This window comes from Gadus chalcogrammus, chromosome 2 (genome assembly GCF_026213295.1).
Source record: "Gadus chalcogrammus isolate NIFS_2021 chromosome 2, NIFS_Gcha_1.0, whole genome shotgun sequence".
NCBI classification, from domain to species: Eukaryota; Metazoa; Chordata; class Actinopteri; order Gadiformes; family Gadidae; genus Gadus; species Gadus chalcogrammus.
Genome location: NC_079413.1, coordinates 20,312,168 through 20,324,243, shown reverse-complemented (window position 1 = coordinate 20,324,243; position 12,076 = coordinate 20,312,168). Strand labels below are relative to the sequence as shown.

Genomic DNA, 12,076 nt, shown 5'->3' with positions numbered 1-12,076 from the left:
TGTGGCGTTATTGTTTGCAAAGTAGGATTATAAACACAATAACAATTATACATCTATTAAAAGGACCATAATAATACAAACTGTTTTTGAAGATAGCAGAGCTGCTATTAAGAGGAGATCCGATGGAGTTTGATGTCACAGAGGAGGGCATCAACTCCATTCGAACAGAAATGGGCAGCAAATTGGTTGAGGATTCTGGTAGGCTACGCTTTAATCAACTGGATATGGACCTCACGAAAACATTTCCCTAGCCTACTTATCCATTGTGCAATTTGAAAATAATTTAACAGATGACCTGACAGAACGCTGCCGTTTTTGTGGGGAAGAAAGCAGCCCCTCAGAGGCACCCGTGGACCACTGGGTAGTCAGCCTTTAAAGTCAAGTCTAAAGTGCATTCTTTAGTAAAACAGATATCGGATTGATTTACCTTCTTTCAGATTGAATGCACACAGTGTGCACTCTGGTTCCATTGGGTGCGTGTTGGAAGGCCCAACATTGATATACATTTTCTTTGTCCAGCCTGCCAATGAGCAACAGGAGGAAGGCCTTTTATTTTTTTAACAGGTACAGGGAATGGGTTAACCTTGCGATTGTTAATGCTTGGCACTATGAAAATACAGAGGAAAATACTGAAAATACCGAAGTCATTTCCGGTAGGTGCACTGCAGAAATGCAGTGCACCTACCGGAAATGACTTCGGATATGATGGTCCTTCGATGGTATTTTTTTTCTGCCTGATCATTTCCGTTAGTCGCCTGTACTAGAGATCTAGCAGTATTCACGTCATCGTTCTTGATACCAGCTGATCACAAAATTAACATAAAAACACTGTTCAGATACAGCCTAAAACATTGTAGTTGTACTGAAAAACAAACCAAATATGTTGAGCACGTAGGTCTCAATTGTTACAATGTCCTCCATTTCACGATTTGAAATTCCCGCCCCCTCCGCTACGTAGACAAGATGGCGGCCGTTGAGGGTGGAAAGTGTCCATCGGTCTACACTCAAGTTTTAGATGGTTTTGAGCGTGCCTCCGAGGTACTTCTAGTGCACTGTGTTTTGGCACACTCCGTTTTTGCGCAAAGTGCACATAAAAAAGTAAATGCAAGTATAGAAGCGCCCGATTTCAGACACAGCATTAGGTTTTCATAGGAATGAATGGGCGCCATTTTGTAATCCGCTGTCCATTCTATAATATGTCCATGCTTGGGCTCGACTCCCTGATTAGAACTACATGTTGTAATGTGGTGTCAAGTGACTATTACGATTTCATATGGCATAAAAAGCTTTAAACTCTGCTGTGTGGTAGGGTGTAGTGTGTTCAGCGGCTGACTGAGTTGTCCCAGTCAAGACCCTCAACCCTTTCTTATGATTTCACTATAAAAAGTATGATTATGTTAGTAAAATCAATTCTCACTGAAATACTAATTGAAAGGCAGAATAGTCTGTTGTACAGCATAAAAACAGCAAAAGCAATGATCTTCACATAGCGAAGATCATGTGAAGATCATCTTTACTAAGCGAAGATCATGCACTCAAATAATAGCCAATCTAATTTTTTGTTTACCGGAAGAGCGATTTGGAATGAGAAAATGGCTTGCTCGAAAATAAAGAAATTTGACCCCGAAAAGACATTTTAAAGATGAATGGACTGACCAATACCTGTTCATTCTCCCGCAAGGCAGTACAAAACCTTTGTCGTGTCTTTTATGTGTTGAAACCGTAGCGTTTCTTCTTAAATTGTTATTTGCGAGATTTAGTCACAGAATGATATGGTTTGGACTGTTGCTCAGCTTTCATGTAATATATAGTTTCTGAGGGTCCAATTTCGTGAAAAAGATCGCTATTGCTTTGCATGTGCACAGTTATGAAACCCAAAACCATGTTCTTGCATATGACTTTCCTTGGTAATTTGCCTCAATCCAAAGTACTTCCAAACCGCACTCCTCCTTCACTACTCCATTCACCTTCTACCTAAACCGTTCGCGGAGGCGCTGCACTTGAGATTTTAGCCGTGTTGGCTAACCTTTAGCCAACACCTTCGAATCACTGCCAGATACCGCACTGCGAGTGAGTGACAGAAGGCGGGGCTATATTCGCGCTGAAGCGATGCGTGTCCATTAACTCGCTTTCCGAGACAGCGCGATCAATTGCAAATACTTCTATTTTGTGTGATTTTGCGGAACAAAAGGTTGTTCTGCAGTTTATAAAAACACTTGAATAAATAGCCTGTAAATTAACATCCACCCAAAATCCACTCGCCCGTTCGGGCAACCAGAAATCAATCTCAACTTGCACAAATATTACTTTTAGTTATCCCGGGCAAGCGGGCAACCGTTAATGTCGAGGCCAAAGCGCTTTGGGTGACAAATGGTTAGAAAAGTGCTTTTTATAAATGCAGTCCATTTAATTAAAATTATATATGTTTACTTTGAGAGTATTTTCATCCTCTATCCTTTGAAGGTATTAGGACATTTGAATAACACCCAATTAATATTTCAGGGTCCATATAAAATTTATCTTAAAGCTAAAAGTAGGTCATAAGTGGCGGATTTAGGAGTAACTTCTAAAAATAACGGGCCTGTCGGACTTAAATTTAGGGCTCCTCCTATTTTTTTTACTAAGAGCAATTCACAAAGTATTTCAGGCCTAAAGTAGCATCTAGCTCTAGCATAGCTAGCTTAAAAGTCCTCGTGGACTCCGAACTCACTTCACCGAGTATCTTAAAATGGCTGCAGCGAGACGAAATGTTTGAGACAATGGAGGACTGCGAATTGATGTATAGTGTACCAAATGCAGTTATGTTACTCATCTTTGACGTGAAGTGCCGGACGGTCGTCGGAGAACACGTTGGCCTGAGCTCTTGGTTGGCTGCTGGGGCCCGGCCTGGAGAACAGAGGGCCGGGAACCCTCGACCTCTGCCCGGACAGCCTGGAGACTGGAGGGTCAGGAGCCGTCGACCTCTGCCCGGACAGCCTGGAGACTGGAGGGTCAGGACAGGAGCCGTCGACCTCTGCCCGGACAGCCTGGAGACTGGAGGGTCAGGAGCCGTTGACCTCTGCCCGGACAGCCTGGAGACTGGAGTGTCAGGAGCCGTCGACCTCTGCCCGGACAGCCTGGAGACTGGAGGGTCAGGAGCCCTCGACCTCTGCCCGGACAGCCTGGAGACTGGAGGGTCAGGAGCCGTCGACCTCTGCCCGGACAGCCTGGAGACTGGAGGGTCAGGAGCCGTCGACCTCTGCCCGGACAGCCTGGAGATAGCGCCGCTATACGCTCGACGCCGCGTGTCCACGACTTCTTCTGGGATACGTCGAGTGCAGCCGTTTATCACGAAGTTACGCCGTGGAAACTGGTGTGGGCTGCCATGATTTCAATTGACTTGGACTTGGCAAGGAAAGAAACTACACTTCGGATGACAGAAACACGTTGCAGTTGCAGTTTCAGAAATAAGCACAATAAGCGGTAATGAAGACATGAGGGTAGCGTCGCGACGCGTGGAGAACTTTAGCTGGGAGGGACAGTCAGGCAGGTGGGCCAAATAACACTAATTAGGGGGTCAGGTGGTCACTGCGGGTGGGCGCAACCAATAGGAAAGGCTCAGCTCTGGAAAGAACGAGCAGGCTGATCCTATTCATCGATATTTCATAAAATAATATCTTTTTAACCTTCAAGAAGCTTTACACATTGATAAAAGGTCTAAAGCTTCATGTTAATAATCCAAAAAAATCGTGGGAGAGTAAGCCACCACAATAATTAAATTGTTAAAACAAATGATCCCTCATTGCTTGATGTTTATTCGAATAAACGAACTTTAGCATTTCTCTAAGTATTAAGCTCACAGTGCCTGCATATTATCAAACGAAATGAAAAAGAAAACAAAATTAAACCATTGGCATAACAACAAATTCATAAATAACTGAAACGTATTTGTCTTTGTATGTTTCTTATGTGGGAACTCGCCGCTGATCTGCGCGCAGAGCTTACTGGGAGCAATACGGACCAATAACCACCAGAGTGTGCTACGGCACTAAGCATATAAACAGACGAATCTTCATCAGGATTCACCTTACACAGATTGTGCTGTGTCTGTGTTTGTTAACAAGTTTCTAGTTCAGTTTAGATTTAAGAGATTTAAGAGATTTTGAACTGAAATGATTGAACCAAATATAATTTAGTTGTAATTTTAAATTGTCCTATATATGAGCATGTCCTGTGTGTCAAAAATCACCAAGAGAGTGCACTGTGGTACAGCAGGACAGTGAATGGGTGAGGGCCAAGGTCCTCCAAAGACTGCCTATCCGTCAACAATGTGTAGACACTCAGTTAAAGCCAACACACACACACACACACACACACACACACACACACACACACACACACACACACACACACACACACACACACACACACACACACACATACACACATGCGCACACAGTCACTGGTAAACACACACACACACACACAGACACACATACACACACACGCACACATTCACTGGTAAACACACAAACACACACACACATAAAACATGATTGTTAGGCTTTAGCTCTTTTAGCTTTTGATACCCTCTTGATAACCATCGTCCTCTTGCTTAGTTGCTGTCAGGGTGGCATGTGTGACTGGGTTTCAGATGGTGCCTGATCCTGATCCTGACAGTGATAATGAGCCAGCTCCAATCACCGCTGCTCTCTATACTCAATACCCTCACGAGTCTTGATCACCTCCGAGCGCTGACACACCTGTGTGAGGAAAACTGTTTATAGTTGCATAGCGGGGTGTCAAACATAGGGCGTACGTTACCGAGGTACAACATCAGCCCTTCCTGGCCACCCCAAAGATTGAAAACATTTTTAGTACATGTTTTACATTTACATTTAGGGCATTTAGCAGTCGCTTTTATCCAAAACGACTTACAATACGTATATTTGTCAGAAGAAGGTGAAACAACAATATATTGCTGTCTGTAAATTAAGGATGTTCACAGAACCAAGTGCCAAGCACGAACAAGCGCAAGGTTAACCCATTCCCGTATACAACAAAGATAGCTGGGATAAGATGCTGAACAAAGCTAATAAAAAACTAAGTTAAGCTTAGTAATAGCTTTGGCTGTAAGTTAGAGCAAAAAAGTAAAGATTAAAGGTGACATTATGCCACGAGGTGTGATTAGTGTGTGATTAGCCATCACAAACCGTTTTGAAAATCACAAGTGGGCGTGTCCACCTGGATGTGTGCTGGATAGATCAGTCTACCAGCCTACCCAGTGGACCGTAGCAAACGTCGCTCGTCTATCCGTCACACATCAAGTGGACACGCCCACTTGTGATGTCAGAAGAGGCTGATTTTCAATCGGCTTGTAACGGCTAATCACACTCACACCTGGTGGTATAATATGTCAACTTTAATTTCATCAATACAGACAAAAAGCCCCTTTGACGATCCAGCAATCAATTAAGAAAGACTCAAACGGACACTGTGCTTAGCCCTGTGCTTTGTGTGTTGAAGCAGTTGATGGTTTCCGAGCGTCACGCTGGTGATCATTAAAGCCCCATTCCTCTTACCTTACGTCTGATGGCCTGTGGCCCGTCCCAACGCTGAGTGTGTTTATTTAGCTGACACAATGCAATCCCACCAATCTACGGTCTCTCCTGGCTCCTAATTCAGAAATGATGTGGCCCTGGGTTGTTTACGGCACCCCGGGGACTTCTGTCTGACCTCGGACGTCCTTCTGTCACCTGATCACCGCAATCAGTCGGCCGTCATCACCAGTGTGATTAAACCAGTGATGAATCATCGAGAAGGGCAGGTGTGTGCTCTCATCAGCACAAACAGGCAACATTTGAATTGAAAGAGTGTTGAGAGCACTTAAAACTGATCTCCATCCCTACTCGTGAATGTAAATACGTACACAGCTTTACCTCTGCCCCCCCCCTGCATGAAGACGATGCGCGACTCACTGAATGGTATCCATAGCAACCGCCGTGAGCGCCGATGGCCGGGGGGTTCATTGGTCTGGAGGGTAACCCCGTGTTGTGCCTTTGAGGAACAACGATCAGCTTGAAGCATCAGCCACAGGGCTCAGGGGCAAACGATGGAGGGATCCAATTAAGAGGTGGAGAGACAGAGAGTGACAGAGACAGACAGAGAGAGAGAGAGAGAGAGAGAGAGAGAGAGAGAGAGAGAGAGAGAGAGAGAGAGAGAGAGAGAGAGAGAGAGAGAGAGAGAGAGACAGAGAGAGAGAGAGAGAGACACACAGACAGAGAGAGAGAGAGAGAGAGAGACACAGTATAGCGCACGTGTTATACTGTTGTGTCGTCAGGGTCCTGGTCATGCAGGTGTCGTGTCACAGTGAGACCAGCGAGGAGTACTGTGGTGACACAGGAAGGTGTCTGGACATCTTTAGCCTCAGGCAGAAAAGCATGAGGAAGGAGGAGTGACATACACACACAGGTTAGGTGGTTTAGCCCTTTGAGACAGGGATCTAGGGCGCATTATCATACTCATGTTGACAGACAAAGGGAAACAGAAAGAGAGGGACGTGGCGGGCTGGGTTGGGCGGGTCGGCCTCCTCTTGGTCACAGTCGTTCCTGTTTCATTCAGTTCCCTGAATGAATCTCACAGTAAACCAGATTTATTCATTTGTATTTGTCGTGGTTTATTTAGTTTATTTTAACTGTACTCATTTTTTAATGGTATTAATTCAATGCTGAATGCGGTTTATGAGAATTGTTGTTATTTGTATCATAGTGCTTCCTTCTTGACCAGGTCATTCTTGGAAAAGAGATTTTAATCTCAATGAATTTTTCACCTGGTTAGAAAAAAGGATATTGACTGATTGATTGGGACTCATTGGTTGTTGGTTAAACTAGATGAAATATGAGCAAGGAGCTGATGGCTTGAGGAGGTGCCCCGGGCCACAGGGCCTGCTGCCGGCCCCGGTGGGATCGCCAGGTGCCGTTGCAGGAGTGATGGTTTGCATATTTGCTGGGCGAAGAACAGCCCCCCTGGCGCCAGAGCGGTACTAAATATATTTACGGCTCTGTTCACGAGAGAGAGCGTTCTGGGGTTCATTTGTTTGTGTGTATCTGTGTGTGTTTGTGCATGCGTGCCTGCATTCATTTGTTTGTGTGGGGTGTGTATGTGTGTGTGTGGATTCATTCATTTGTGTGTGTGTGTGTGTGTGTGTGTTTGTGTAAACTTGAAATAATTTGTTTGTTTCTGTGTGTGCGTGTTTGTGTGTGTGTGTGCGTGCATTCATTCATTTGTGTGTGTGTGTGTGTGTGTGTGTTTGAAGTACCCATTGCATCAAACAATTAATTGCTTTGAACTCAAATTGGTTCAGACTTGGGAACCACACAAATCCTCCTGTTGACCTGTGTGCTATCTGGTTCGCTAACTATAATTTTATAGCAATGAAAATGAGCCTACCGTTATTTCTAATGAACAGTAGAGCAGACTTGCTATGAACTTGGTTGTTCAAAGCATTTCCCCATCAGATAATCTTCTTCCATCAAATAAACTTTACATGCTTTAATGAAGAACAACACTGCAGCAGTCATTACTTCATCTTGGCGAGTAGTCTCTCTCTCTCTCTCTCTCTCTCTCTCTCTCTCTCTCTCTCTCTCTCTCTCTCTCTCTCTCTCTCTCTCTCTCTCTCTCTCTCTCTCTCTCTCTCATACAGTATGTTATAGTAATGTTAAATTAATCTGGAGAGAGAGAAATGCAAAATGACTTCTATCGATATAGAGAGGCGATGGCTCAGGAAAGTATGGTTTGCAAGACTGGGTGAAAATCTAGGATGAAAGTGAGGAGGACAGTTTATTTTGGTCTGTTCTGGGGTTGTAATTCCAAAAGCCAGTAATTCATGGCTCCCTCTCTCTATTCCCTAGAGTTATTATTTTAAAGTTACTATATCGACCTGTAGACCTAATGTAGACCTAATGCATATATTCACATATTAGTCACACATTTATCCATGTAAAATAAGCTGACCCCATCTGTCTGTATGTATTCTCGATTTTACCCTTTGGAGCTTAACATTCCAAATACACGTGCACAAACACACACGCACACACACACACATGCACACACAGACACACACACACACACACCAACATGCATAATGACACACACACACACACACACACACACACACACACCAACGTGCACAATGACACACGCGCGCGCACACACACACACACACACACACACACACACACACACACACACACACACACACACACACACACACACACACACACACACACACACACACACAAGAAGGATCTGCTGCTTTTTGACGATTCAGTATTGGTTTAGAATTCGAGTACCCTGTAAATTCTTAATGTTGTAACTATAATAAATAGTTAGGTGCACCGTCACAACATCGCTATGATGTTTCCGAAGTTCAAGAGACGGTTATTGTCAAAGGACAGTGATTGCTTCTAAAACCCGAGCTCAAAGGGGTTGGTTCAACCCTTCCCCCCTTTGGATAGGGTTGTTTGATTGAAGTTTAGGGATTCCTAAACCCTTCATTCAGATGGAACGCAATTTTCCTTTCGAGAAATCCGGGCAGTTGTGTATCAAGTGATCCATTATTGTTCTTTATTTTTATGCGTTCTATCTTGTTATTAATTATCAATCTGAGGGGATGTCTTCTTACCACAAACCCACAGGTCCCTCTTATTCTCCTAGCTATGCTAGCTAGAAAGGTGGGCTATTACCTGGCCCTCCTAGTTACACCACCGATCGCGCTCACCATGATTTAAGACCTGATGACGCTTTGAAGGCGACCTGCGCTGGACAACGTCATTAAACAAGGTTCACGCCCGATAAAGTTCTGGAGAGAGAGCAGCATTTATCTCTCTCTTTACCCAGGTCATTTGGAACATTTGCACCTTTTATTTAATCAGACATTAACAATGACACATTATAATCAAGTTATAAATAAAGCACACACAGACATGGAACCTGATTAACTAAATATCTATCCATCAGGGGTGGGGAAATGGTCAGATGGTGTTTGATACACTCACCGGAACACCTCTGCGTCAGAGGAAAAAAAACAATATCTGAGGTGATCTATCGGGGGGCAGAAGGCAGAAGGCAGACAGTTCATGGGTGGAGCAAGCTGCTTCATAAAAGTAGCCAACCAGTCAGCAACAAAGCAGTCACTGATCGACTAAAGAGCAGCTCTACAGCGAGGAGGAGAGGTGTGAATCGGCGCATTACGCAGCGTCCCACAGTCCGTGTTGAACTTTTCTTCAGTCGACTGCGAGTCCTCGGCTATTTGCTGCGAATATGGAGATGCTTAAGTTCATCGTGTTGCTTTTAGTGGCAGTGTTCGCCCAGGTGTACACCGTGGTCCTGGGGTCGCCTCTGTCCAGCGAGGTGGACGGAGAGATCTGGAGCACGGACAACTGGCAGGTAGGCTCACATCACATTTGGGGGCATCTCATTTGACTCACTGAAAGTTTATTGTTTATTTTCCTATCAGAAATCAGGTAAACCACATCAGTAACTCTATGTAGGCCTAAGTGCTTTCCAATTTCCTTGCGCCCGTTCAGGGCCATGTTCTGTTTCAGAACCTGTACTTAGCCGATTCAAGACCTTGTTCTGAACCCGTTCAGGACCCGTTGTGAGCCGGTTCAGGACCGTGGACAGAGCCTTACAGGGCTCACCGTTGCTTTCAGTTAAACTTGACATGTTGAATAAACAAGCAATGAAAACCAAGCCATTCCTGAGTGGTAGCTGGTCTCTTTAAAGGGGATACCGTAAAATACTTAATTGCTATTCGTCCATTACCTCTCCCATAATCAAGGAGGTCACGTGTACCACTGCTTGCACTTATTTCTTAGTCGACCACCCTCTGCATGACAGGAAACATGTAAAGTGTCCCGCAGTAGGCTATTTAGAAAAATAAGCTTTTTGTTGAAAAAAACAACAACAACAATGTTCCTATTATTAATTATGGAAAGGCCTTTCTTAGGTTCTCAAATGTTGCAGACAGGTTTTTCTATATCTAAACGTGTCCCCACTAGAATGCAACGGGGCACCGCTTCATTAAGTTAATCGGTGCTATTTGACGATCAGCGCGTGGAGTTCTGAAAGTCACGTGTTCTGCTCCGCAGGGGTTCCCGCCAGAAGGAGCCCTAACCACGCGGCTGGCGGACCTCATGAAGCGCTCCAGAGCTCAGCAGTTCCACGGGCTGATGGGTCGCAGCACAGGTTTGTGAACGATACATCATCATCCTGATCAGATGTCGATAGATAATATGTCTCTCGATTTAAATGCCACGCTTGTAATTCCATTTCAAAATGTTTCATTTCAGCTGACGTGACTCAACTTTCGAAACTGGGCAGGAAACGTAAGTTCGCTCTACACGATTAACTTAACACGTGTAAGACAAACAACAACCTGTCTTCATCTGTTTCAGAATCTATTTAATTCATCAGCTTCCGTTAGGAGAACCAATATGAACGAATCAATACACCATTAGGACACCAAGAACGGCTCTCCTGCTGTCCAACTGCGCAGGCCTATGTACACAGGAAGGCGTCGTTATGGATCAATAAACGATAAATAATTAAACAGGATTCAATGAATAGGATAATACGCAGTGGGATATGTGTGTACAAACATATTTTAATTTTAATTTCATATTTTAATTTCAAACGCCTAATTCAAGGAATAATAAAAAAAAGAATCCTTCCAATAATTCTGCTGAAGAGAGTTAAGTAGCCTAAGTAGAGTTGGGTATTTCTGATATGCGGGGTTAGTCCCTTATTGTAAGTCCCTTTGGATCACAGCACCTGCTAAATGCCCTATTGTAAATGGTTGTGTCTATTGTTCACCTGTGTGTCTTTATTCATGCATGGGTAGGGAACAAAGGAGAGATGTTTGTGGGCTTAATGGGCAGAAGAGGCTTACGTGGAGGTAAGTCGACACAGTCCTCTGGATTTAGGACTCACAAATGGGACTGCTGGGAAAGTTATTGTTTTAATTTTACCTTAAGTGCTTGTTAAAGTGAACATCTCTACAGCTGCATATTGCGTTGGAATGGGGGTGCAGGCACTAAATGAAAGCACAAAAGCTACTTTATCTTTGCTTCCTTGCTGGAGGCTGGTTTTAAAAGGTCAATGCTATTTACAAGGCATCTTCTTTCCCGTAATTCAAAAGTAATACTGTTCAGATTAATGTTTATGCCTAAAAGCTGTAGTGTGTCTTTGTGTGTGTGTAAAAAGAAAGCGAAAAAGCCCTCTACTTTGTCCAACATAAAACACACCGTGTCGTGTGTTTATCGTTTGTGTTTCTAGATCTGGAGGAGGATTTGCTGCCCAAGTTCTACTAGCTAACCCTATTTCGGAGGACTTTAATTAAAACAATAACTTTCCCATTTGATAATTGCTATCCTCACCCATCACATCGCCACTCATCGTCCGTCCCGCTGTCCTGGTGGGGGAGGAAGCAACGAAACCACCGCTCCAACCGCAGTAGCCCAACAATAACCATAGAGAAGCTGACACCCGACACACATGTCAGTTCAACGCTTACTGGACGCCCGCTACGTCTGCTGTGTGTGTGAGTGTGTGTGTGTGTGTGTATTTATCACCTACTTGAAGCCCAGCGAGTCCGGGTGGGGGGTGAGGAGTTGTATCGTGCCATGAGTTCCTACGTTAAACCTATTTTGGGAAGAGGGTGCCATGCTTGAAAATCTGTAACAAGAGGGAATGTCGCGTTTTCTTCAATAAAACATTATTTTGTTCAAGCTGTGCGCCTCTCTTACGATGCACACATGTCCACGTCGATTGTCAGGGATTGGTTTAGGAGGACCCTGGTGGACAATCTGAGAGTCTGCCACAGAAAAGGCATTACACTTTATAATAGACCTGTGTTTGATGTCCAAATTACAAACAGAAAGACCAAATCCCTTTAAAAACATAACAATTGTTAGCAGTTCAATTTCCCTCGAATCAAATGCTGGGACAAAGGAAAAAGACAGGAACATCAATCCCCAAATCGTTTGAATAGAGAAGTTTACCTTTAACAAGCAACCCTTAACATATTACCATAAAC

The 12,076-nt window shown here is 44.1% G+C and overlaps 1 protein-coding gene across 1 annotated transcript; it reads left to right on the top strand.

The window, feature by feature from the left end:
- The first annotated feature begins 9,193 nt into the window (after window positions 1-9,193).
- tac4 (tachykinin precursor 4) lies at window positions 9,194-11,883 on the top strand. Its single transcript, XM_056579736.1, has 5 exons — window positions 9,194-9,426; window positions 10,131-10,227; window positions 10,332-10,367; window positions 10,883-10,936; window positions 11,317-11,883. The coding sequence occupies exons 1-5, from the start codon at window positions 9,301-9,303 to the stop codon at window positions 11,349-11,351; spliced, it is 348 nt and encodes a 115-aa protein (XP_056435711.1). The 5' UTR covers window positions 9,194-9,300; the 3' UTR covers window positions 11,352-11,883.
- Window positions 11,884-12,076: the final 193 nt, after the last annotated feature.